At 49.1% G+C, this 27,309-nt stretch overlaps 1 protein-coding gene across 50 annotated transcripts in view; it reads left to right on the top strand.

Moving 5' to 3' along the window:
* Positions 1-27,309, top strand: part of CAMK2G (calcium/calmodulin dependent protein kinase II gamma) — a 164,769-nt gene that overhangs the window by 116,713 nt on the left and 20,747 nt on the right. For 22 of the 50 annotated variants that reach the window (XM_065551541.1, XM_065551544.1, XM_008171395.4 and 19 more), the window contains one exon: positions 5,436-5,476. In XM_065551541.1, coding sequence (XP_065407613.1) covers positions 5,436-5,476 — 41 coding nt within the window. Of the gene's footprint in view, positions 1-5,435; positions 5,477-18,114; positions 18,259-25,647; positions 25,681-27,309 lie in introns of all 50 variants that reach the window. The other 28 variants (XM_024107972.3, XM_065551540.1, XM_042850175.2 and 25 more) reach the window with 2 other exon arrangements.

Here is a 27,309-nt window from a genome sequence, read left to right as displayed (position 1 = left end):
GCATCCCCCTTGTCCACATGTTTGTTGACCCCTTCAAAGAATTCTAATAGATTAGTAAGACACGATTTCCCTTTACAGAAACCATGTTGACTATTGCTCAACAGTTTGTTTTTCTATGTGTCAGACAATTTTATTCTTAACTATTGTTTCGACTAATTTGCCCGGTACAGACATTAGACTTACCGGTCTGTAATTGCCGGGATCACCTTTAGAGCCCTTTTTAAATATTGGCGTTACATTAGGTAACTTCCAGTCATTGGGTACAGAAGCCGATTTAAAGGACAGGTTACAAACCTTAGTTAACAGTTCCACAACTTCACATTTGAGTTCTTTCAGAACTCTTGGGTGAATGCCATCTGGTCCCGGTGACTTGTTAATGTTAAGTTTATCAATTAATTCCAAAACCTCCTCTCGTGACACTTCAATCCGTGATAGTTCCTCAGATTTGTCACCTACAAAAGCCAGCTCAGGTTTGGGAATCTCCCTAACATCCTCAGCCGTGAAGACTGAATCAAAGAATCCATTTAGTTTCTCCGCAATGACTTTATCGTCTTTAAGCGCTCCTTTTGTATCTCAATCATCAAGGGGCCCCACTGGTTGTTTAGCAGGCTTCCTGCTTCTGATGTACTTAAAAAACATTTTGTTATTACCTTTGGAGTTTTTGGCTAGCCGTTCTTCAAACTCCTCTTTGGCTTTTCTTATTACATTCTTGCACTTAATTTGGCAGCGTTTATGCTCCTTTCTATTTGCCTCACTAGGATTTGACTTCCACTTTTTAAAGGAAGTCTTTTTATCTCTCACTGCTTCTTTTACATGGTTGTTAAGCCACGGTGGCTCTTTTTTAGTTCTTTTACTGTGTTTCTTAATTTGGGGTATACATTGAAGTTGGGCCTCTATTATGGTGTCTTTAAAAAGCGCCCATGCAGCTTGCAGGGATTTCACTTTAGTCACTGTACCTTTTAACTTCTGTTTAACTAACCCCCTCATTTTTGCATAGTTCCCCCTTTTGAAATTAAATGCCACAGTGTTGGGCTGTTGAGATGTTCTTCCCACCACAGGGATGTTGAATGCTATTGTCTTATGGTCACTATTTCCAAGCGGTCCTGCTATAGTTACCTCTTGGACCAGCTCCTGCACTCCACTCAGGACTAAATCTAGAGTTGCCTCTCCCCTTGTGGGTTCCAGTACCAGCTGCTCCATGAAGCAGTCATTTAAAGTATCGAGAAATTTTATCTCTGCATTTCGTCCTGAAGTGAAATGTTCCCAGTCAATATGGGAATAATTGAAATCCCCCACTATTATTGCGTTCTTAACTTTGATAGCCTCTCTAATTTCCCTTAGCATTTCATCATCACTATCACCGTCCTGGTCAGGTGGTCGATAATAAATCCCTAATGTTATATTCTTATTAGAGCATGACATTTCTATCCATAGAGATTCTATGGAACATGCGGATTTGCTTAAGATTTTTACTTCATTTGATTGTACATTTTCTTTCACATATAGTGCCACCCCCCCCCCCACCCCCCCGCATGACCTGTTCTGTCCTTCCGATATATTTTGTACCCCGGAATGATTGTGTCCCATTGATTGCTCTCAGTCCACCAGGTTTCTGTGATGCCTATTATATCAATATCCTCCTTTATCACAAGGCACTCTAGTTCACCCATCTTATTATTTAGACTTCTAGCATTTGTGTACAAGCACTTTAAAAACTTGTCACTGTTTATTTGTCTGCCCTTTTCTGATGTATCAGATTCTTTTTTATATGAATGTTTATCATCTGATCTGGCCCCTACTTTATCTTCATCCATCCTCTGCTCCTGACTATAACCTGGAGATTCTCTATCATTAGGTTCTCCCCTAAGAGAAGTCTCTGTCCGATCCACATGCTCCTCTGCAGCAGTCGGCTTTCCCCCATCTCCTAGTTTAAAAACTGCTCTACAACCTTTTTAATGTTTAGTGCCAGCAGTCTGGTTCCACTTTGGTTTAGGTGGAGCCCATCCTTCTTGTATAGGCTCCCCCCATTCCAGAAGTTTCCCCAGTTCCTAATGAATGTAAACCCCTCCTCTCTACACCATCATCTCATCCACGCATTGAGACTCTGAAGCTCTGCCTGCCTACCTGGCCCTGCGCGTGGAACTGGGAGCATTTCTGAGAATGCCACCATAGAGGTCCTGGATTTCAGTCTCTTCCCTAGCAGCCTAAATTTGGCCTCCAGGACATCTCTCCTACCCTTCCCTATGTCATTGGTAACTACCTGTACCATGACCACTGGCTCCTCCCCAGCACTACACATAGGTCTGTCTAGATGCCTCGAGATCCGCAACCTTCGCACCAGGCAGGCAAGTCACCATACGGTTCTCCCGGTCATCACAAACCCAGCTATCTATGTTTCTAATGATCGAATCTCCCAATACTAATACCTGCCTTTTCCTAGCAACTGGAGTTCCCTCCCCTGGAGAGGTAACCTCAGTGCGAGAGGCAACCCCAGAACCGTCTGGAAGGAGGGGCCCAACTATGGGAAGGTTTCCCTCTGCTCCCATTGACTGCTCCGCTTCCCTGGGCCTTTCATCCTCCTCAACAGCTCAGGGGCTGTCTGACCGGAGGTGGGACAATTCTACAGTGTCCCGGAAAGCCTCATCAACATACCTCTCTGCCTCCCTTAGCTCCTCCAGTTCCGTCACCCTTGCCTCCAGAGTCCGTACGTGGTCTCTGAGGGCCAGGAGCTCCTTGCACCGAATGCACACATACGCCACCCGCCCAGGGGGCAGGTAATCATACATGCTACACTCAGTGCAATAAACTGGATAGCCCCCACTCTGCAGCTGGGCTTCTGCCTGCATTGTCTCCTAGTTAATGAAGGGGTTGTTTAAAGCAAGAAGTTTTGAATGTAGTTTGGGCTATAGGTTTTAAGGGGAATAAAGGATATAAGATAGAACCAGCAAGAGACCCGCGCTCCCTTCCTGCTCCCCTTCCAAACTCCCTTGCGAAACTCCCTGTTAGCAGCCCCTGGTTGCAAAAGCTCCCTGCGCAAAAGCTCCCTGGTCGCTTGTGCGCTGCTTTATAAAGCCCTGGCCTGGGTGAATGCCCCGCCCACTGATTAAGGCTCAGCCAATTACCAGAGGCTTCTAGCCATCAGACCTTCCTTTGAAGCTCACAGCTTCCAACTGCCAGTCACAGCACACGGTCCTTCAAACAACCAACCAAACAAACAGACTGACAAACACAAGCTCAGCACACAGCAAGTAACCCCCAAACACAAACAAACACATACTACAGACAGTCACTTACCCCAAGGGTCCTGTATTTGCTCCTCCTTCACCTGGAGAACTCCCTTGCGAAACTCCCTGTTAGCAGCCCCTGGTCACAAAAGCATGATGATGCATGAGCTAAATGAGCAACCAACTGAATTTCTTTCTGCACTGCTGGACCAGTAACTGGATTGTGAGAGAATTGTATGTAACTGAAATGCTGAGATCACAGTGGGTACCAGCAGAGGGGTGGGAGGGGAAGCTGTATCTGCCAGGGCCATGGCTGGTATTGCAGGGTGCTGGGCTGGGTGGGAGGTGTTCTCTGCTAGAGGCTAGGCTGGCATCCACAATGCCTGGGGCAGGTGGGAAGACTGTCTCCTCTAGAGGCCCAGCTAGTGTAGGCAGGTGGGGAAGCTGTCTGCGGAAGCCATGGTCCCTTGGGTAACTTCATAATGTTTTACCTGTCTGCAGAGGTAAATGGGAGTGTCTGGAAGGGGGGAGAGTGAAGAATCAGCAGACTCGCAGCTTGTTCCTGGGCCCCCAGGAAATGGAGCAGTAGTGCAGGCCTGCTCTGTGCTCTCTTTGGGAGCTGGAGCTTTAAGGCAAATTCCAGACATGAGATGCTTGCATTATGGAGTACAGTTAGGACCAGCTCAGCCATGGCAGCTGCCAAGTTTATGGTGTTTTTTTCTTGGTGCAGACAACAGCTGCTTCTCTCCAATACCATTTCAGCCTGAGCTGAGCTAAAAGTTTTGTCCCAAGTGTTGTCTAAACAGTATAACTGATGTCTGTCGGCCATGTGGGATAACTGAGGTGTATGGGTGTGGAGTTGAGGAGTTACACAGGTATTTCAGTCTCAAGGCCTTGCAGCTGCTGGTTTGTTGCAATGCCTTTTTGTCTAATTGTAGACAAATCCTGAGAAAAGCACAACACTCTGAGTGCCGGTTTACCAGCATGTCTTCTGGGAGTGGTAGGACAATGGAGTGTTTCATCAGAGGTTCTAAGCAAGGCAGGTTTGGTGTTGCACATTCTGTCACTTACTCTTCCTCTATCTTTCTCTCTCTTTGTCCATGTCCTCACTGGGGTTGGCATCCCAATCTGGTGCCTGTTTGTGCTGATGAGGCCAGACATTTTAAAATATCTGCTTAGGAAAGGCATGTCAACTCCTTGTCACAGCAGGTGCCTCATGTGCTTCTTGCCAAGGGAGCGGATACAGCTGGGCATCGTCCACATGAGTTAACCAAACTGTTCTGTATCCACTGAGACTGGAGGCAGGGAGGCCCATTGCTGACAACCATTGTTAATGTGTCACTTTCCTGTTGCATATGTAAGCCCCGCCTACCCTGATCACGCATATGTGCACGGGGCCAGATGCGCACACTGTGGGTGGGTGGGTGTGTGTGTGTGTGGGGGGGGGGGGGGGGGTGACACTGTCTCTTGTGCACTGCCAAACACTCCTCCCTGTATATGTGTGTCTGTCTGTCTGTGTTGGTTTCTCAGTTCTAGCTCTAGTTGTTCAGATCAAGCATGGCAGAGCTTCCATCACAGTCAATGAAGAAATTCAGCCTTCCCTTCTCTTTTTTCACACTCTCTCTTTACCCGCTGGCAGCACTGCCTTCTCTCCTCCCCCACCAAAGTCCTCGCTCCCGTTTTATTCCTTGCTGTTATCCCAGACGTTCTCTGGCTAATTTTGCATCTTGGTAGTGATTAGGATTTCTCTGCATTATCAACACCTCCCCCACCTTCATAAAGTCTCCCTTATGTAAATGGCTGTTCTTGAGGGCAAATCTCTGTCCGGATATTAGAATCTGGCAGATGTCTTCAGCTTTTTCTCTGTAATGGCTGTCATTTTTGGAGGAAGGGGAGGCTGTGAGAGAGTAGAGGACTTGAAGTAAAATCACCTCGGGAGCTCTGCACTGTTGTTAGACACTGAATCTCAGTAAGGTGATGGAGGGTGGGAGCGTTGCTGGCTTAACACTGACTGTTGAATAAAAAGGGCAGGCTACCTTCCCCTCTCTCAATGTGATTGTGATGGGTAGCGACACAACAGTTTGACCTCTGCTGCTTTCATCATTACCAAGAGAAATTAGCAGGGGGTGTCCCCTTAATTCTCCTGCAATTGGGAAGGGAAGAGAGATTTAAAACCAAACCCTCACCAGCTTGTCATGTTTTTCTCTGCAGCTACCAAAAGCCTATTGAACAAGAAGTCGGATGGAGTGAAGGTAGGTCCAAGCTTTTCTACCTCCCCGCTCCTTTTTCAGTCCATTTACTAGCAGGCAGCTGTCTCCCTGGGGCTGCCCCAGGACTGGAGCTGTTCTCTGAAGAATGGGTTGTTGGGGATCTGACCCAGCAGCTCCCTACACCTCTTACCTGCACAACATACAACTAGCAAGGTGTGTTATAGGATTTCCTTCCCCCGAAGCTTTGGGTAATAGCTGTTGCCTGAGGCAGGACACCGGGCTGGAGGGACCAAAGATCTGATCCCGTCTGACCCAAGCCCTGGCCTGTGCGGTTCAGCTCCTGAGCATGGGAAGATTTTGCTTTTTTGCAGAGCTATTGTCAGAGGATGACGAAGGCCAGCAGCACCCATGGAAATCTCCCCATCTCACCCCTTCGTTCCATTGACAGGGCTAGGGGTTGTGGGGAGGGGGAGTTCCACCCATCAGGGATCTGTTGGGTCAGAATGTAACCATTTCACTGTGTCGGTTACATCTGAGTGGCGAAAAGGCAAAGCAGTTCTGCTTTCTCCACCCTTACAGGCCAGGGACTCTGTGCTCCCTGTTGAAGGAAATCACTGTTTCCTTAGTTCACTCTCCTTATGTGTCTTGTAGCCTGATCTATGAATCGGATATTCATTATGTTGGTTACTTAAGAATTTCCAGTGATTGCTCTGAGGTTTGACGGGTTCTTGTCCCGAGATCAGGCCCAGTATTGTTAGAATTACTGGTCAGTTGGGAACCCCGAAGTGCACAGCTGCAACATTCCCACTTTAGGAACCTGTCTGTATTTGAAATAGTTTATTAATACATTTAGCAAAGTCACAAACACTTTAACTCAGCAAGGTAGCTAGAGATAATACAGAACGTGCATCAGAACATCCATTTACTCACACCATCCCTTGTAGAACAACCTGAAATGTTATCCATCATCTTCCTCATCATCATCACCAGTGGCCATCATCCTGGCACCTCCCAAGGGCTACATCTTGCTCTCCTCCTGCCCCCAGGCTGGGATACAATTTGTATAACATGTTACACTGACACCACTTTGTCTAATGCATATTCAGTCAGGGTTTCTCCCCTCTTCCTTATTTGTATTCCTCATATTACTCATGTTGGGGGGCCCTTCTCCTATAGGTTAGGATGTTAATGATCTCCACTTGTTATCATATATGTCAGTTTGTTGCCATGGCACTCTTGTGGTCACACATCTGCAGATGTTCCCGTCCTAACAGATCCAAAAGCCAGTGTTAGCTCATGTTCCTGTGGCTGGCTGGTGGTGTTATGGACAATTCCCCCCCCCCCCCCCCAATACACTCTGTTCCCAGTTCCCCCAAACTCAGGCCATTCATGTGTGCCAAAGTGTATAGGCCTCAAGCCTATATTCATGTGTGTCTGTTTTGGCACACAAGAGACAGGCCTGTAAATTCCTTGCATTACTGCTGAATAAAATAAATGTTAGCTCTATGGGCTATAGTGTGCAGCCTCTGGTTCTGGAGTTCAGAAAGGGTCCATTCCCCGGGACATAGGCCATGACTCCAGATGGCGACTTATACCTGGTAACCAGCTGTTTAGAGCAAGGATGAGTAGAAAAGTCCAGGGAATGAGGACTTCCATACCTGTCACTAAGTGCAACTCTTCTCCTCTCCCAGGAAGGGAGCACTTTATTCATCCAGGCTTGTGCTTTCAGTTGAAGCCCCAGACTTTCCCTGCTGGTTAAATGACAGGAAACAAAGGGTAGGAATAAATGGTCAGTTTTCAGAATGGAGAGAGGTAAATAGCAGTGTCCCCCAGGGATCTGTATTGGGACCAGTCCTATTCAACATATTCATAAATGATCTGGAAAAAGGGGTAAACATTGTGGTGACAAAGTTTGCAGACCATACAAAACTACTGAAAATAGTTAAGTGCAAAGCAGACTGCGAAGAGTTACAAAGGGATCTCACAAAACTCGGTGACCGGGCAACAAAATGGCAGATGAAATTCAGTGTTGATAAATGCAAAGTAATGCACGTTGGAAAACATAATCCCAACTGTACATATAAAATGATGGGGTCTAAATTAGCTGTTGCCACTCAAAGATAGTTGTGGATAAGTTCTCTGAAAACATCCACTCAATGTGCAGTGGTTGTCAAAAAAAGGGAACAGAATCTTGGGAATCATTAGAAAAAGGATAGATAATAACATAGAAAATAATCACTTTCTTCTTCAAGATGTGTTGCTCATGTCAATTCCATTCTAGGTGTGTGTGCGGCCACTTGTGCAGCCCTCTTGAGTGCTGTGCTCATACGTTGGTATATTAGGCGCCGCTGGCCCTACGCCCTCCCAGTTTCTTCTTACCGCCCCTGGTGGTTAGTCGGAGCGCCTCTCCCTTGCCTCACAAGTGCTTGAGCCTTTGGCCTTGTAAATAGTTTGTTTACAGTAGGTAGTTAGTAAGTAGCTGTTAAGTAGGCATGCTCCCGTCTCCTGGTTTTAAGCCCTGCTCTGACTGCAACAGGCCTATGCCTATTAGTGACCCCCATAGCAGCTGCCTCAAATGCTTGGGGGAATCGCACTTGAAGGAGAAGTGTTGCATCTGTAAGAACTTTCGTCCCAGAATTCAGAAAGAGTGAGACGTCTTTCTCATGGAGGCTGCTGTCTGTCCGGCGTCTGAGCCTTCCTGGCTAGACGCTGCCCTGAGCACCTCGGTACACAGCACACCCGCGGCCCCAATGCCTAAGAGGAGGTCAAAGAAGGGCGACAGACCAGCACTGAGCAAGAAGGGCAAAGGACCCAGTTTGGGCCAGCAGCCCACAACGGAGCCACATGGGGACGGCCCATGCCAGGCTCTCCCAGCGCCCAAAGAGCAGAGGCCTCTACCAGCACCGCATGTGTCGCAGGTCACAAGCAAAGGCTTCTGGTGAGGGCAAGCCAGCCGTAAAGACCACCCAGAGTACAGGCGAATGACGCCGGTTTCCAGAGACGAGACAGCGCTCTCCGTCTGCATGCTCAAAGTCTCCGTCTTCTGCAGGATGTCCTAGATCACAGACACCGCACTCACCATCTCCAACTTCTTAATGCGGGTCATCTAGAGGAAGGCACGGTCACAGTATTGTGGGCACCAATCATCCTCCCGCCGGCTGTCTCCTCGGCGCAGATCCCAGTCTCCTAGACCATGGGAGCGGTCTGCGTTGCAGTAACAATCCCCCTGTCCCCGATCCACCTACTCGAGGCACCGGTCTCCTGCGGCCACGGTTAGCCGTGAGAGACAAGCTTCGATGTCCCCTCCGTGGTCACTGGAATCTGATTCCTCTGGTTCAGAAAGGGAATTCAACCCTTCACCACGACAGCATCGGCGTGATGGGTACCTGAGGCTGCTTCAACCTCCATGATGCTGTCAGGGCAGCGAGGCCAGTGGCTGATGCAATGGCCCTACTGGGGCATGTGGGGCATGCCTGTGATGCTGATGCCTCAGTCAGTCCATTCCTTGGCCACTGCCTCAGAGCAGCAACCAGCGGCACTGAGCTCGGTGCTCAAGACGCACTTGGAGGCTGGGGGAGAAGAGCAAGCACCCACCCCAAAACCCTCTTCCCGTCCCCTGGTGACCCAGTTGTCGTCGTTGTCCCCAGATGAGGCTGTGGCGGGCCCCTCCCGTGCCAGCCCGTCGGACGATTTTAAAGAACATCAGGCCCTGTTTCGTAGGGTGGCTATGAACTTGGGCTTGGAAGTGGAGGAGATGGCCGAAAAGGCGAACAACCTGTTCAATGTGCTCTTGACCTCTAGTCCCACCCATGTTGTGTTACCAGTACAGGATGGGGTCCTAAAAATAGCAAAAGCCCTTTAGCAAACTCCTCCTTCCATCCCTCCCACTTCCAAGAGGGCAGGAAAAAAAGTATTTTGTCCCGGCCAAGGGATTCTAATATTTGTATACCCACCCTCCTCTGGACCTTGCTGGTCATCTTGGCAGCCAATGAGAAGGACAGATGAGGGCAAACCAGTTCATCCCCCAAGAATAAAGAGGCCAAGAGGCTGGAACTTTTTGGGAGAAAGATTTATTCAACGGCCAGCCTTCAGTTCTGGGTGGCTAACCACCAGGCTCTCTTGGGGAGGTACCAGTTCAACTTATGGGACTCCTCTGTAAGTTCAAGGACTCGCTGCCCCAGGACTCGGCCCAGAAATTCGGGGCCCTGGTGGAGGAGGGTACGACACTGCAAGGTGCTCCCTCCAGATGACGTGGGATACGGCCGATTCGACAGCTAGGGTGATCATATTGGCTGTGGTCATGCTGCACAGCTCCTGGCTTCAGACCACTGGCCTGTCCCGGGAAATGCAGACCTCGATGCAGGAACTTCCCTTTGATGGGACTGGACTCTTTGCAGAGCAGACTGACATGAGGCTACACGGAGTGAAGGACACTCAGGCCACCCTTCACTCTCTGGGTCTGCATACGCTGCAGTCGGCGAGGAAACAGTTCCAGCCACCTCTGCCACCAAGGCCTTGGCAGCCTCGACAGGGGCCTGCAAGGAGAAGGAATAGAGACACGAGTTTTAGTCATCGCCGCCCTCTTTCCTCCCACTCACTTGCACAACCCGGCCTGTCGAAGCTTCACGAGAGCCAGAAGCGTTTGTTTTGAGGGTGCACTCAAAGGTGACGCCCCAGTCTTCATCCCTACCGTTCGGCCTGGTTGTGGGTCACCTTGGACTGTTGTGTGCTAGAGATTGTATCTCAGGGCTACACCCTGTAATTCTCGGCTGCTCCCCTACCCCCCTTCCCTGTCCCTCTGCTCGGACCCTTCTCACGAGCAACTCCTCGTTCAAGAGGTCGAGAACCTCATGCAGCTGGGGGCAGTGGAGGAGGTCCTCTGCGACAGGAGGGGAAAAGGGTTCTACTCCCATTATTTCCTAATCCTGAAAGTGAAAAGGGGTCTAAGACCCATTCTGGACCTGCAGCGCCTCAGCAAGTCTCTCAAAAAGTTGAAGTTCCGCATGATCTCCCTGGTCTCCATCATCCCCTCTCTGGATCTGGGAGACTGGTACGCCGCCCTCAGTCTGAAGGACACTTTATTTCCATATATCCATCTTCCAAGGTCGCAGATGATTCCTCCGTTTTGTGGTGGGTGGGCGCCATTTCCAGTTCCCAGTGCTGCCCTTTGGTCTCTTGTCTGCCCCGAGGATGTTTACAAAAGGTTTGGCACCAGTGGCCGCTTACCTCAGGCGTCGAGGGGTTCAGGTCTATCCATATCTCGACGATTGGCTCATCAAAGGCAGATCTCAGAGACAGGTGCAAAGGAGCCTTGAACTGGTTCGTTCCACCTGCCGCGATCTGGGCCTGTTGACGATAAACTAAAAGAAATCGACCTTAAGGCCGGAGCAATGAATAGAGTTCATTGGAGCGGTTCTCGACTCCACGTGAGCCAGAGCCTTCCTTCCAGAGGCACGTTTCCAGGCCATGTCGGACCTGATATCCCATGTGGAAAAACTACCCACTCACCACTGCTTACACCTGCCTGCAGTTGTTAGGCTGCATGTACATACGTAGTCCAGCATTCCCAGCTCCATCTCAGGCCACTGCAAGCATGGTTGGCATCAGTCTACATCCCCAACAGATACAATCTAAATCAGGTGATCAGGGTGCCAGTTCACATCCAATAGTCCCCGGATTGGTGGTTGAGCCCCGAATCGGTTTTGGAGGGAGTTCCCTTCACAGCCCCATCCTCATTGCTGACCCTGGTTTCCAATGCCTTGGACCTGGGCTGGGGAGCCCACTGGGAGTTCAGCACGCAAGGCCGCTGGTCGCGGGACAATTGGGGAGCTCAAAGCGGTTCGCCTGGCCTGCCAGGCTTTCCTGCCCTACATGAAAGGCAAGGTAGTGCAGGTTCTGACAGACAATGCTGCAGTGATGTATTACATCAACAGGCAGGGTGGAGCCAGGTTGTCGACCCTTTACCAAGAAGCTCTCCACCTTTGGGGCTTCTGTGTGCAGCATGCCATCCATCTGGAGGCCGCGCATCTGCCTAGGGCCAAGAATGTGGTAGCAGATCGCCTCAGCAGGACCTTCTCGTCTCGTCACAATTACTTGCTCCACCCAGAGGCGGTCGGTATTATCTTCCAGAGGTGGGGGACTCCTCAGGTGGACCTGTTCGCATCTCATCAGAACAGGAAATGCCACATGTTCTGCTCATTCTGGGGATTGCACAGGGACTCCCTGTCAAATGCCTTTCTGCTCCCGTGGTTGGGGATTCTAATGTCCGCCTTCCCGCCAGTGCCGCTTATCCACAGAGTCCTCATGAAGAACAAACAGGACAGGGCAAAGATTATCCTGATAGCTCCTGTGTAGCCTTTGCAGCACTGGTTCAGCACGCTGATGGACCTTCAGTGCTCGCCCCGCTGCAGCTGCCTCTCTGGCCGAACCTGCTGTCCCAGAACCATAGCAGTCTTCTGCATCTGAACCGGGCAGCGCTGCACTTGACAGCATGGCTTCTGCATGGCTAAATGCAGAAGAACGGAATGCTCGGCCCGGGTCCAACAGGTCTTATTGGGTAGCAGAAAGCCTTCCACTAGAGCAACCTACTTGGCCAAGTGGAAGAGGTTCACATGCTGGGCCTCGGACCGGGGTATCTGGGCTGAGTTGGCCTCACTGCAGGTGACCCTGGACTATCTTCTGCACCTCAAGCTCCAAGGGTTGGCCCTGTCTTCAATCAAAGTCCACTTGGCCGCTATTTCGGCCTTCCACTCTCTGCTCCAGGGCAGGTCGGTCTTCGCTCATGACATGACGGTCCTGTTTTTGAAAGTTCTGGAGCATCTCTACCTACATGTCAGGGATCCCGTCCCTCCCTGGGACCTGAATCTCGTGCTGTCATGGTTCATTGAGCCTCCCTTCGAGCCTCTAGCTTCCTGCTCCCTTCTCCTCCTCTCCCAGAAAGTTTCTTTCCTGGTCGCAATAATGTCTGCCCGTAGGGTCTCTGAGATCAGGACGCTTACTTCAAAGCCACCCTATACAGTGTTCTACAAGGACAAGGTCCAGCTGTAGCTGCATCCAGTGTTCCTGCCCAAGCTGGTTTCACAGTTTCATACCGGCGAAGACATATTATTTACCTGTCTTCTGAAGCCTCATAAATCAGAAGAGGAGCGCAAATTGCATGCCCTGTACATCCGGAGGGCGCTTGCCTTCTACATAGACAGCGCCAAGCCATTTCGTAAGTCAACACAATTGTCCTGGATCATGGCTTACATCTGTTACTGCTATGACCTGGCAAAGGTACCTCCACCGGCGACCATGACTGCCCACTCAACTAGGGCTCAGGCTTCGTCGGCAGCCTTCCTGGCCCAGGTGCCAATTCAGGATATCTGCAGGACTGCTACCTGGTTGTCTATCCACATGTTTACGTTTCATTGTGCGCTCACCCAGCAAGCCCAAGACGATGCTGGCTTTGGCGGAGCAGTGTTGCAAGCCGCATGACCGTGAACTCTGAGCCTGCCACAGAGATACTGCTTGTGAGTCACCTAGAATGGAATCAACATGAGCAAGTACTTGAATAAGGAAATGGTTACCTACCTTGTGTAACTGTCGTTCTTCGAGATGTGTTGCTCATGTCCATTCCATTACCCGTCCTCCTGCCCCTCTGTCGGAGTTGCTGGCAAGAAGGAACTGGGGCGGCATAGGGCTGGCGGTGCCTGATACACCAATGCATGAGCGCGGCACTCAAAAGGGTGCCATTGCCGACCCTATGGATACCGCTAAGGCAAAAATCTCGAGCCGCACGTGTGTGGGCGCGCACACACCTAGAATGGAATAGACACAAGTAACACATTTAGAAGAACAACAGTTATGGAAGGTAGGTAACAGTTTTATATAAATCCATGGTACGCCCACACCTTGAATACTGCATGCAGTTCTGGTCACCCCATCTCAAAAAAGATACCTTAGAATTGGAAAAGGTGCAGAGAAGGGCATCAAAAATTATTAAGGATATGGAACAGCTTCCAAATGAGGTGAGATTAATAAGACTGGAACTTTTCAGCTTGGAGAAGAGACGACTAAGGGGGGGGTATGACAAAGGTCTATAAAATCTTGACTGATATGGAGAGCATAAATAAGGAAGTGTTATTTACTCCTTCACATAACACAAGAACCTACCTAATGAAATAAATAGACAGCAGGTTTAAAACAAACAAAAGGAAGTACTACTTCACACAACGCACAGACAACTTGTGGAACTCCTTGTCAGGGGATGTTGTGAAGGCCAAAACTAAAATGCGGTTCAAAAAAGAACTAGATAAAGTTCCTGGAGGAAAGACCCATCAATGGCTGCTAGCCAGGATGAGCAGGGATAAAACCCCATACTCTGGGTGTCCTCAGCCTCTGATTACCAGAAACTGGGATTTGGATGACAGGATGGATCACTAAATAATTGCCTGTTCTGTTCATTCCCTCTGGGGCACCAGGCATCAGCTGCTGTCAGCAGACAGGACACTGGGCTAGATGGACCATTGGTCTGATCCAGTATGGCTGCTATGTTCTGATGCTGCTCTGTAACTGGAACAGTTTCTCTCCTTGTTTTACCCTGTGACTGTTTTTTATTCTCCTCCTGCTGGGGGTTTTATGCCATGCATGCTAAGGCAATAATTATCCTGTTCTCGTCTACTGACTGAGCCTTACTGAGGTAGTGGTGAGGCTTGGCCTCTGGAAGGCTCCACAGCCGAGGCGCAATTACCCAGAGCAGGCTGGTGAGGAGTGGAGATATGTTTATTTTTGGTGTTGCTGTAGTAGGTGCTCTGGTGTAATGCAACATTGCTGTGGCTGGGGGTGTCCTCCCCGATGAGATTTGAGTGAAAGACTAGGCTTCTTTCCCCCCCAGCCAAAAAGACCATGAAATGAGTAAGTCTTTTCTCTAGAGCAGTGGTCTCCAAAGTGGGGTGCACAAGAGGATCCTTCAGGGTGCATGGCAGGAGGAGCACCACCGGAGCAGCACCACTTCGGCAGTTCAGGCGGTTTTTTTTTTTTTTTTTGCTTGGGGTGGCAAAAATAGTAAAGCCGGCCCTGCGGTAAAATTTTTTACTGATAGGAGTGCGCGATCAAAAAAGTTTGGAGACCACTGCTCTAGAGCGCATGCTGATGAAACATCTCCACGGGGGAATCTCCCTGTCTGAACACATGCTCTTGCTTCTGTTACCAGACACATGTCTCTGCACCAGCTCTTCTTGTTCAGTGATGCAAGGAGGCTGATTACTAGCCTGAGGAGTCTCTCACTGGTTGCGGTGTAAAACATCATGGCAAAACAGGGAGGAGGCAGGGCTGGTCCTGTAAAGCTGTGGACTTAGGAACAGCAGGCTCTGCTTCAGCGTCTCCCAGCAGCTCAAAGGAAAAGCTGAAAAAGAAGCAGATCACGCAACTGCGTGTCTTATTGGAATCTTTCAGGCTCGTGAAATCATGCTGTCCTCAGAGACCTTTTACTATCACCCTGGCTCCCTGGGGGAGGGTGGGTGAATATTATTACTCTAGGGCAAACCCTTGCAGAAGTGGGACCTGTGTAGTCTTTGACATGCAGCCTTTTACTTGGAGGCATTGTGGTAGGGAGGAGACATATATTTGGAAGAGATTTTACTCCTTCATGGAGTGTACATGCTGAGCAGTTCCCCTGAGGTGTTGGGTACCTTTCTCCCTGAAAAGAATAAAACTGGATTCACCTTTGAGAACTATGGAGGGTTCATCAGCCCTACAGAATAATTATAACCCCTAAAGTTCAAATGAGCTTGTTGGGAAGGCAGAGAATGAAGCTCCTGGAATGTGCAGGAGGGGCATTTCTGTTCTCTTAAACAGACTGCTCTGTATGCACAGAAAACGGGTAGCCTCCTTTCTGCCACTGTGTCATATCTGGGGACTGTAATCAAATGGCCACATGTGAACTCCCTCCTCCTCCTCCTCCCAAACACCAGCATGCTCCTTTCTCTGCAACAGAAACAAAGCTAAGGTGCATTCTTCTAGCTGTGAAGGAAGCTTAGCAGTCCAGTAGAGGGGAAGGGTCAGAACTGAGGGGAACAGCAGAGCAGTGCACAGGAGGGGCAGGACTGAGATGACAGTGGGTGCTCTAAAGCAAGATTGAGGGGCATTCAGAGAGCTGTTGGAGCCTTCACAGCCCTTTCCCAAAGGTTGTCTGGCTCTAGCTGGTGCTTTGTTCCTTACTTCCATGAGTTCTAAAACTTGCTAAAGAGAGAGAGAAACAAATATTTTTGCTTGGTAATGTATTTTACTTGTGTGGGTCTAATGCTAAATATCATGGAAGCCTTTCCATTGACCAACCCAGATCACTTCTTCCTTGATGCTGTGGTTGGAGGCACTCTGGCTAGGGGCAGACCTCTTCCTCTCCCACGTTATCTGGGTGTGAACATTCTTCTCCATACTAGGGGTTTTGTGGCTTCTCTCTCTGTCTTCCAGCGGTGTCCATTACTGCAGTGGTTCTTCTCTTCAGCTAACAGGCTGGCTGAGTGAGGCTACATTGCCATCCATCTGTGTCCTGCCCTCAGAGCTGGGTTGGCACATCTGATTGCCACGCAGTTGCACCATTTCAGAGGCTTCTGACGTGAAAGATTTAACCTATCTTCCCTTCGCATACCATCCTCATCTTGGTCTTAGTGGAGGCTTTGTATTGGATCACCTCAGTGCTGCTATATTGATTGACCAGCAGCTGGTGCCTTCTCGTCCCATACTCCTCTGTCTCCTAGATCAGTGGTTTTCAAACTTTTTTTCTGGGGACCCAGTTGAAGAAAATTGTTGATGCCCGCGACCCAGTGGAGCTGGGGATGAGGGGTTTGGAGTGTTGGAGGGGCTCAGGTCTGGGGCAGAGGGTTGAGGTGCAGGGGTGAGGGCTGCGGGGTGGGGCGAGGAATGAGTGGTTCAGGGTATGGGAGGAGGCTCTGGGCTGGGGCAGGGGGTTGGGATGTGGGAGAGGGTCAGCGGTCTAGGCTGGGGGTGCAGGCTCTGGGGTGGGGCCGGGGATGAGGGGTTTGGGCTGCAGGAAGGGGTTCCAGGTTTGGGGGAGCTCAGGGCTGGGGCAGGGGATTGGGGCATGGCATTGGGGTGCGGACTTGCCTCCGGCGGCTCCCGGTCAGCAGCACAGCTGGGGTGCAGAGACAGGCTTCCCACCTGTCCTGGCACTGTTGACCGCGCTGCGCCCCGGAAGCGGCCCAGCACCAGGTCCAGCTCCTAGGCGGAGGCACACACCTCACCCACAGGCACACACACACACACACACCCCGGGGGGGGGGGGGGGAGCAGCATGCGGAGCCCTGTGGCCCCCCGCCTAGAAGCCGAACCTGTTTCTGGCCGCTTCCGGGGCGTAGCGCGGTGTTGGAGAAGGTAGCCACTAGCCTCCCTTAGCTGGGCAGCATCGCTGACGGGACTTTTAACATCCTGGTCAGCGGTGCTGACCAGAGCGATCCAGCATGACATGCTGCTACCCATTACTGGGTTGCGACCCGAACTTTGGCTTTATCAGATCCACCTGCCTAAAGATGGGTTCCATTGTTGCTCTGCCTGCCTCTCCATACCAGGGAGCGGGTGGCAGTGACCTAACAGATGTGGTCCTTTAAACTGTCTCCTACTGCAGCTTCCTTAGTGTGGTTTGTACTTTTAGCCACTGGATTGGCCATCTTTGCCCATTTCTGATCTGAGCTGGAGATGGGAATGCGTAGAGGGTCTGTTCCTGGATCCTGGTAATTGACTGTTTATCGTTCAGTCCCCTATTGTGATAGCTCAACTTCAGCGCTGTCCTCTTTACTATCTAAATATCCTGTCAGCTTTGGGGTGTCCCTCCCATGTCCCCTTCTTCTAAAAGAGACAAGTTTTAGATGAGCATTGCTGAGTCTGGCACATCAGATACAGGTTTAGAACAGGTGTGAACTTTGTTTCACGTGGTTGCTTGGTGAAGTTGGCATTTCTAGTCTGGTACCTGAATGTCCCACTTTTAGGCTGCTTCTGACACTTCCTCAGAATGTTGTTGCCCTCACATTACCCCCCATTGGGAAGCCTCTGCCACTGGATTCCTTGGGGACATATAATTTTCTCTCTCTTTTTATTAAGTGAGAGAGAAAATCTCTGTTTCTCCCCTGGCTTTCAGTTTGCAGTGACCAGACTCCTCCGGATTAGCAACAAACCTCCACATGCATCTTTGTGAAATGTATGGTGAGGCCATTAGCACAGAACTAATGTACTCTGTTTTAGGTCACTGAGCAAAAGCAAGATCTGGCTGAGCGAAGCAATGTGATGTTTCAGTCCAACCTCCATTATTAAACACTTGAACAGGATTTGAACTCCTGTCAAGGCAGGCACTTTATCCCTGGGGCATTGGTCAGCCAGCAGAATTTAGAGCTGTGACATTGGCCATCACCAGGCTCCTTCGGGATTCCACAAGGGCAATAGAAACATATGGCAAATGGTGCTCACCACACTGAAATAAAGGTTGTAAAGTTTCAGGTGGGTTACAGAGCTCCTACTCACAGCTTCAAGTATAGGCGTGCCAGTGGCCATAAGATGCAGTGTGCCCCATGTTTTGCTGCTTTAGCAAAACTGAGGACAAGAGGAAAGAACTTTTTACATTTCAGCTATATCGATGCACTCTTTGCCTCTTTTTGTGTGCTGTGGTTGTGTTTGGGGGCTGAATTCAGGACTTGAATGGCAATAGAGGTTGCACAGCAAGCGGAACTTGCACTGATCGAACATTATGTGAAATGACGAGGCTGTGGGAGAACTCTGAGGGAAGCAGAGAACCATTAATGTGGAATCCTTCTCTCCTGGGCACACAGCGGCAGGTAGGCAGAGTGGGCTGCTGCTGCTGGGGGGGGGAGGGGAGGGAGACTGCTGTGCAGAACTGGGGGGCTGATGTGGATGTCCCCCTCTCCCCCATCTCAGGATTGGTTGCTAAGGCGGCTGTCTGAACTTAAATAGACAGCATGTCGAGACACTCTCCCCCAACACACGCCCCAACACATACTGTCTCTCTCACCTATACACTCCCCCCCCCACCCCATGCACCACACACACACAGTCTCCCTGTCACACACACTCCCCGCTTCCTCCCCCACACTTCTGTTGAAAAGTAGCTGGCAATCTAGTAGGATGCCCATGGAATCTAGTAGGATGGGATTGAGAAACTTGCATCAAGTGACACTGTACCTGCCCCATGAGACACAGCAAACCCTTCCCAAAGCACCCTGCAGCCAGTTGCACAATGGGATAACTACCCACAGAGCACTGCTCTGTGTCGATGCAAGAGCTGCTAGTGTGGATGCACTCTGCCGATACAAGGAGCTACTGTGGACATGCAACAGCGGTTTAATTAAAGCACTTTAAATCTGCATAACTTTTATCGACAAAACTCTGTAGTGTAGACAAGGCCTTCGATTGTAAAGCCCTCTGGTAGCTAGAGTCCTCCTCCAGCCGAAGGGGATTTGCAGAAGGCCACAGAGAGTGTACTTTCAGGCCTCTCCTGCCCCAGGCTCCCTCATGGAGCTGGGCCCCCATTTATATTTTCCAGCTGGGACTCAGACCCAGTCACTGGCTGCTGCCCAGCTGGGTTAGCTGATTCCTAGCGCCTCCCTGCTGGCCACCTCTCCAGAATAGGGGTGGCTGTTCTCAGGCCATTGAAGGGAGTGACCACCTGGTTACAGGGTAATATCAGTGTGATAAATCACTGCGCCATGTAATATAAATGGATCATGTCCCTTCAACTCTCACCTGCCCTCTGCCAACCATTGCATTGCATTTCCCCAGGGCTTGTTAGAACATCCCAAACAGCTGCTGTTTTTAAATCTACCTGCCACACTAATGCATCTTTCTACTCCCCTTCTCTCCTTCCTCATACAGAATCCCCACCCCAAAAAAACCACTGGGCTCAGACCAAGGATAGTCCTGATTCTCTCCTGCATCAGTGATTGTCTTTGTCTACATAAATACATCACAGTTTTAAAGTTGATCATGTCACTGCCCATGGTTACAAACAGTAGCATTTCCCATTTAGCAAGGGCAGTCCTGTTGATTTGTCGTGGTCCAGCACTCATTCCTAGCCCTAGAGGGCCCTGGGAGACCTGATTACACGCTCATGACATTTTTATGCGTAGAAATGCTATTTGAGGTATTTTAGCAGTTTAAAATGTATTATTTATATTTTTTTGCCTCTGAGCTCTTTGCATTTGGTTTCATGGTAACAAGCACCTTGCTTTCCGGATGGGAGATACCAAAAAATGGTCCCACTAACATTTAATGAACGCTCTCAACCAGTCTGAAAACAGTTTCTCTGTCACATACAGCATATATGGGATAGTGGGGGCACTGGAGGTTTCAGCGGTGCTCAGAATGAACTACATAATTTTATTCATGGCTCTGCCACTCATGCATACTGCACCCATCCCAAACTCGCCACACCATCATTCATATCTCACATGTGTATCTTCCACTGTTGTCAATGGCAGTTGTGTGTACGTAGCTTAAGGGAGAACTGGGCTAAAAAGTATTAAAAGTTTCAGCATTTGGTATGGTGGGGCTTATGCTGCAGATCCAACCTCTCCTCTTCCCCCTTCCCCTCCCCCTCCGCACACCCCTGGTTCAGTCTTTTCAATGTCTTTTGCTTTAATTTTTTGCTAATGTTTAAGGATCAATACAGCAATTGACGTGGGAGGCACACCATGTGTATATTAATAAATAAATAAATAAAAAAGCAAGAACCACCTAAGGAATTCTTATGATATACTCAGCCTTAAGATCTACAAGGATCATAGAATATCAGAGTTGGAAGGGACCTCAGGAGGTCATCTAGTCTAACCCCCTGCTCAAAGCAGGACCAATCCCCAGACAGTTTTTTACCCCAGTTCCCTAAATGGCCCCCTCAAGGATTGAACTCACAACCCTGGGTTTAGCAGGCCAATGCTCAAACCACTGAGCTATCCGCCCCGCCCTTCCGTGCAGTTTACATTTTTGGAAAATTAAGATCTAAAGATCCTGTGGAAAGTCCAGGAAAAAAAGCATGAGGTTGAAGCCATGCTATTTAGGGATTGTTGAGGAAAACCAAATAAAAAGAATCAAAGTCCAGCTTAACCTCTCACCCTGGGATCTCCAAGATTCTTGTATAAAGCATTTGGGTAACACTTTAGATCTGTCACAGTAAATAGTTTATCAACGTCCAGGAATACATGCTTCCAGCCATCAATGGGGGAAACTTGCTCCATTTTCTTATTTATTTGTATTACAGTAGTGCCTAGAGGCCTTAGCTGAAATCAAGGCTCTACTTTGCCCGGCACATTACATACACATAGCAAGAAAATCTTAGCTACATAGCTTCCAGTCGAAAGACACAGGCAGATGGAGGGTGAGGGAGGAAACAGGCATAGAGAGCTGAAGTGATTTGCTCAGTGAGCTGCTCTGTGCCCAATATCAGTGTCATGATATTCCCCTCCTTTAAACCCCGGAATAATGACACTTTGTGCAGTGGTGGGTTTTGTAGTAAGCATGTTGTTAATACCCAAGAATGCTCTTTCCAGTCTCAAATTGAGAGAAAATTCCCTGCAGATGATTGCAGTGCAAGAAGCCGCACAAAATAATTGTGCTAAGTCCCCAGAACCCAGTTTGCTTCTCCAGAGCAGGAACTACTTTTGCTAACTTGATTGGAGTCACTGTATATTTCCTGCAGCATCGTCTAGTCTGCTTTGTGTTTTCTGTGGGGCTTGGGATGATTTCTGCCTGCCATTTCTAAGATTACTGCTGTTGTGCCGTGGGGGTGGGGGTGATTCATAAGGCAGTGTTGTTTTCTGCGGATTTGTTTGTGATTACCTAGGGCAAAATTCTACTCAGATCCCAATGTAGATATTATGCTTTCCTTTTATGAGTGGCTGCTTGTTTTTCCTCCGCAACTTCTCCTTCCCATCACAATACATATGTTTCTGTTCATCTCTCTCTCCTATCCCCAAAGGCCAACCCTTGGCCCCCCCACCGCCTCATCCCCAACTCATCGGACACACTGGGTAAACCATTGCCATAAGTCCCTCTCCTTGGACTCTGCTTGGAATAGAACCTAGGTCTCCTAAGTCCTGTGTCCTTCCACAAGACCAATTTTCTGCTCCAGTCATAACCTGTATTGTGCTCCCGCTGCAAGTGTTGATACGAGGGATAAGGCAGTGACAGACTGGGCCTCTTTATCTTTCATCCTCCCATTGAAAACTCTCAGCCCACCTAAAGCTAGGCCAACATGTCAGACTTCTGATGGATAGGGATGTCTATGAGGCGTGATTTTTTTTTTATGACATTTTTATACTAGCCAAAGCCCTAGTTGTAAAAAGTGCTTTTGCTGGTATAGCTTATTTTGTTCAGGGAACCTGTATAAAAGCTGTCCTGGCAAAAGCAATCTTTTAATGGTATAAACTGTCTCTCTGCTAAGAGAGTTTCCCTCTATAGCTATGTACTAGCAAATACCATGCCTAATACATCAAGTCAAAAGGCAGTTGCTAAGATCCTCCTCTCTCCAAATCTGACCACATCACCTCTCCCTCTGAATCCCCCCATGGTTTCTAGTTTTCACCATGTAAAGGTTGAGCTTCTTGTTAGGCTCTTCAAGGCCCTTCACGTTTCTTCCCCTCCCTACTTATTCAGTCTTGTCCCTTATCCCATTGCCTGCCCCTGGCATCTTCTAGTCCACCAGTGATTCTAGACTTGGCTGGCCACTGTCTGCTTCTTCGCATATTCCCTTGTTCATGGAACAGCCTGGCTTTCCATAGGGCAGTAAGGCCATAGCCCCCTCCTTCAGATCGTTCTCAATACTCACGTCTCCTGGGAGATGGATAAGGAATTGACCAACCCAGGATTTGGTAAAGGCACTGCTGTGTGTAGCTGATAAATCCCTCTGTTTTGTAGAAAGGAGTTACCTAACAAGCTTAGCGCCTCCCATCCCCATGGCCAGTTTGCTGTAGATTGTATCCTGGTCCTCCTGCTGCTGGCTATTTGTTGTCTTAGATGTTAAGGTCTTTGGGACAAGGACTATCTGGTGCACAGCACCTAGCACAAAGGGGCCCTGATCCTGACTGTGGCCTCAGGGGTTAGGAAAAGAGATTTGGGGATACTTTATGGCAGTCTCTTAGGACGTAGTGTTACCTCATAAGAATAATCACATGGTCAGGGAAAACGGTAAATACAATCATCACTGGCTCAGAGGCATATTTCCAGCATCTGGAAACACACTTTTTTTTTTTTTCCCCCTGTCGTTAAACAGAAGAAAGCACCTTTAGCTGTCAAACTAGGAATCTCTCCCTGCTTTTTATCATCTGTTAATATACAGGTGCTCCTCCTCTAGTAACTTTGCTAATTACCATTGGGAGGTTGTTCTAATCGATACCTTTAAATTAGAGGGTCGGGATATTTAAACATAGAATTTGATATGGGCTGCAAGCTTTCCTCTATTGGAGACTGCAAGTATTTTATAATTTCTGGAGGGGTTATTTGGCTGTTTTAAGAGCAATATGGTTGATAAGTTAACTTCTATGGAGAGCACTACCTACCATTATTGTTTGTGTGTGCTCATACTACTGCAAGGGGCCCTCTGGAAGTGCATGTAAATGGAGAATGAGTGGCTCTGGATTTGGATATCATTCTGGCCCTGCTTGAAATGCTTTATTGCACTAGGGAAATTTGGTGTAGCTGTGATGGGTTGCATTTCTCTCCATGGGTGCCAGACAGTATTATCAAGTGTCATCACGATCTCAAGTATATTTTGACATGGATACTTGTTTTTGAGCACTGATTAATCATGTAGTATCTAATCATAAGATATGCCTAGGTTTGTCTTGTGGAACAATCTTAGATTCCAATTAGTTTCCTTACTTTTTTTGTGTGTGTTAAAAATCTGTTCATCCACTTCTTATTGTTTATCTGGTATTTTTTTCCTGTTATATGGGGTGGGGATTATGAGGTGTCCAAATTTCCAGAGTCCTTCCTGTTCGGTTAATGGTATTTGAATTTAAGCTGTACTTTGATTAGTGGGTTAACATTCAGATCTGCAGAGAGATTGCGATTTCCTCTTCCCTCTTCCTGGGGAGAGAGGTAGAGAGTGGTTGTTTTTATATTTTTTGTATTACTTGGTTGTACCCTGCATTGATACTGTGATCTGACAGACAACTGTTTCTTTGCTAACCATTTTCACGAGCTGGTTATTTAAGTCTGTTGTGCCAGTGCTCTTGATAATGCTGTATAGGTGGGAATCAAATATAAACTGTCCTGAAAGATCTGTATTTCTCGTCTCTTCTGTCTCTCCTCCCCACCCCTCTTTTTTTTTCTTCTTATTGGAAATGTATCAAAACTCAGAATGAGATTGATTCCCCCCACTCCCCCTGTGGAGAAGCTTCCCTGTAGCATGTGGGTGCAGCTCAGACTGAGTTCTGTCTGCCATACACTTCCATAGATTTGTAGAAGAGGGTGAAGCCTAAAGTTTGAGGAGTGGTTCCTTGGCTTGTGTAAATGGTCATGGCTCCTTTGGCTCCAGTGGAGCTATGACAGAATACACACAGAGCTCCCTGGGGAAAGAAGAAGAGGTGTCCCTGCCGGTTGCAGGTGTTCTTGGTTCTGGTCGCCCCAGGGTTCACTACCATGTTCTACAATGATGCTTAGGTCATTGCTGCTGGCTTTCCAACTCAGGCCATCGCTTTGCTCTGACTTGGCCTAAAATGAGACTGGATTTTGCTGGCTGATTTAGCCGAAGGACCATCCCTGTTCTGAAGCCCATAATGTGGTGTGTGGGTATTCAAAAATGGTCCTTTGAATGCTCTTCCCTGGGGGTTATATCTTCATTGAGATCATTAATTGCAGCCCTTTGGGTGGCCCTGCAAGTTTCAGAAAAGCTTGTGGAGATGCTAACATGCCCTGGGAGAAGAAGCCCTGGAACATAGGCCGAATGAGGGCCAGTCCCTGCTGCCTCTGTGAAGATGGGCGCATGGTGGGCCACATGTGAGCAGGTCTGCAACTACTCAAGAGCCCCAAACTCTCAAATACAGGCTCAGAATGAGGCAGGAAATAGCTTTCTGGTTTGCAGTTGTTCATATTCTGCCTACCTGGTCCCAAACCATGCTGAGTGTCTGAAAATGGTGTGGGTGTGTGTGTGTGTTGGGGGAGCATCTATTTCTCTGAATGACTGTGTCGGTATGACTTCCTCCGTACATGTGTGAGAGCACTGGCAGAGCAATGGATTAAGGTTGGATTCATGCCCAGGCCAGATGGGGACCCATAAGCTAACAAAGCAGGGGTCTAGTGATCCATGGAAGGGCCCACAAGCTAGAATGTGGAGACAGCAGGGGAGGTGGGAGGTGTTGTGGTGCAGGGCCCCTAGTCTGCACGACTGAACCCTGCCACCGTTTCCTCTCCTTTGAATTGGGTGCACTGTGGTACTGTGCATTACGGGACATGCTCAGAGGTGGCCCGTAACATGGAGAGGAGCAGCACCCCATAGTGAAAGAGCAGAAGCCAGGAGAGACGGGACTGGATGGTATCAGAGGAGACAGGCAGGTGGGAAGCATGTATGAGGTAGCTCGGCTTACGCAGTGACGAGGGTTGGGGGGCAGCAGTGCAACACCATAAAAGTCATGCTGGTCTGAAGTCAGAGAAGTGGGGCTCTGTCCTGGGTATGGGGAGGGGAGGATGGAGAAGGGAGTGGCTTGGGGCAGGTAGCGTCTGCAGTGTGTTGGGAGGGGGGACTGGCCTGTTCTCTGCACCCGGAGGTGCCCCGAGCCCTCCCAGGTGCATTCCTTTTCCTGCCCTCAGAGTGCGTGGCTCCCCTCCCTCTCATCTGCATGCATGGGGGGTCTCTGCCTGCCCCTTCTCTGTGGGAAGCGGTGCTTCTCCCTCGTCCCCAGTCTGGGTGCATCTGCAGGCACCCCTCTGCATGTGAACATTCCCCTCCTCCAGCTCTATGCATGTGGGTGCCTCCTTCCTCGCCCCCATCTCTGCACATGTTGGGTGTCTTTTCCCTGGTCCTTCCCCTCCCATGTGTGGTGGGGTGTTCTTTAACACTGCCTATACTTTGCACCCTTTCCGTGAGTCTGCATTTCTTCTGCTTCTCCTTCCTGCCCCAGGGGAGTGTTGGTGGCACTAACGCGTGAATAGTTTCTGTGCTTTTCTTCTCATCGCCTCTCTTCCTTCTTTTTCCCCTCTCTCAATGGTGTGTCCAGAAAAGGAAGTCGAGCTCCAGTGTGCATTTGATGGTGAGCACCTCCCGTAAGCCGCCTGTGATCCGTGCGTCCACCATTCTCATGCCATGCACGTTCAGCTTGTGCTCATCACCCTACATAGCATGTCTGTGCGGGGGTTGTGGGGGGAAAGTCATCTTGCACTTTAAAGGTCTTTGCCCTCACAGAAAGGGACACATGATTGATCAGGAGCTGGCCAGTCACCAGCTTCTATTGTGTACAGAAAACTGGCTACTTAAAATGCAGTTTAATATATTCTGCCATTGGTGGCTGATCCAAGGAGAAACAGTTGGAGAAGTTATCAGCTCCCCGGGGGGTCTCAGCAAAGCGTGTTGTCTGAACATGGGCTTGTCATTCTGCTATAGAAGTGCCAAAAGAGGAGCAAGTGGTGGTAGCCCTGCAGTGTGGAACGAATAGGAGTCATCCCTGATATGGCAGAGGCCTCTCATGGAGCTCCACGGCCCACACAATAAAAGGTGCGGGCACAGCACCACCTGGTGGCTGAAAGCTGCCCTTAATTTATTTTCTTTAAAATTCTATACTGAAAAGGTTTGTCAGCCCTGTAATCCAGAACTCCCTGTTATCCAGATCTCAGTTATGTCTCCCAGCATGAATCAAGTACCCAGTGACACTCTCCCCACTGTATCCATTCCCCCTTCATGCATTCGAATGTGTTTGCTGTCTCTAGAACATGTTGGATAAATGGTGATGCGCTGATATCTCAAGTGAGCAAAAAGAAAACCAGCCAGTGCCATATTTCAGTGAATGATCTGCAGCCCAGTAGCTACTGCCCATGTTTGTCTCAGAGATGTGGTAGTAACTAACATGCAGGAATCTACTGTATCATCATCTGCTGCGTTGCAGCTCTTGCCTCCTTTCAGACAGAACAGGAGCTTCCTAAGGCAGGAAAGGGAGCAAAGTTGAGTGATGCCAGAGCAGAGGAGTCGGCTTTTCTGTTACTCCCTAGGAATTCTGCCCTCCCTCTGTCACATTAAAACTTTACAGGTGGTAAATCCCAAAGTACCACTTGGAATATCCCAGGGCAAAATATGACTCCTGGGGCTGCAGCCCCTCCTTCTCTCAATCCCCAAAGTATTAAACGTAGGGGTAGGAGTTCTTGGTGTCCATCTGTCCTCTTCTCTGTTGCTCAACGTCAGTGCCTACCCTTACCCCTACCCTTAGCCTCAGCTCGTTGCATCAAGGCAGATGGGAAATGAGAACCAAACAACGTCTCAGGGATCACTGGGGCAGTGAAGCTTGGAAAAACAACCAGTGAATACAGGGCAAGCCCAGGTGGCTTTCCTTTCTTCTAGCTGGCTGGCACATGTGTGTCCTTAGTGCTATGGTCACTGGTCTGTTTTCTCTCTTGCACCCTCTGTGTTGTCTGTCTGTCTGTCTGTCTGTCCCTCATTGTCTAGCTCAGAGAGCACTTTCAGTGGTTCTTCCAAAACTGGTCATATCCGGTAGCTCTTCTCAATGGCCTGATACTTTCCTAGGTGGACTGTCTTCTTTTAAAAGTCAAGCTCTTCCTCTGTACTGCATGAATCTGTAAGGATACTTGGTGCCCAGTGGTTTCAATGAGGGGGCGGGGGTGTGCATGCACGTGGCTCACTTGTATGCTTACGGAGTCCACATGTTGGGTGC

The sequence above is a fragment of the Chrysemys picta genome, chromosome 7 (assembly GCF_011386835.1).
Source record: "Chrysemys picta bellii isolate R12L10 chromosome 7, ASM1138683v2, whole genome shotgun sequence".
NCBI lineage: Eukaryota > Metazoa > Chordata > Testudines > Emydidae > Chrysemys > Chrysemys picta.
Note: the sequence above shows the minus strand (reverse complement) of the source record. Positions and strands in the feature narration are given on the sequence as shown.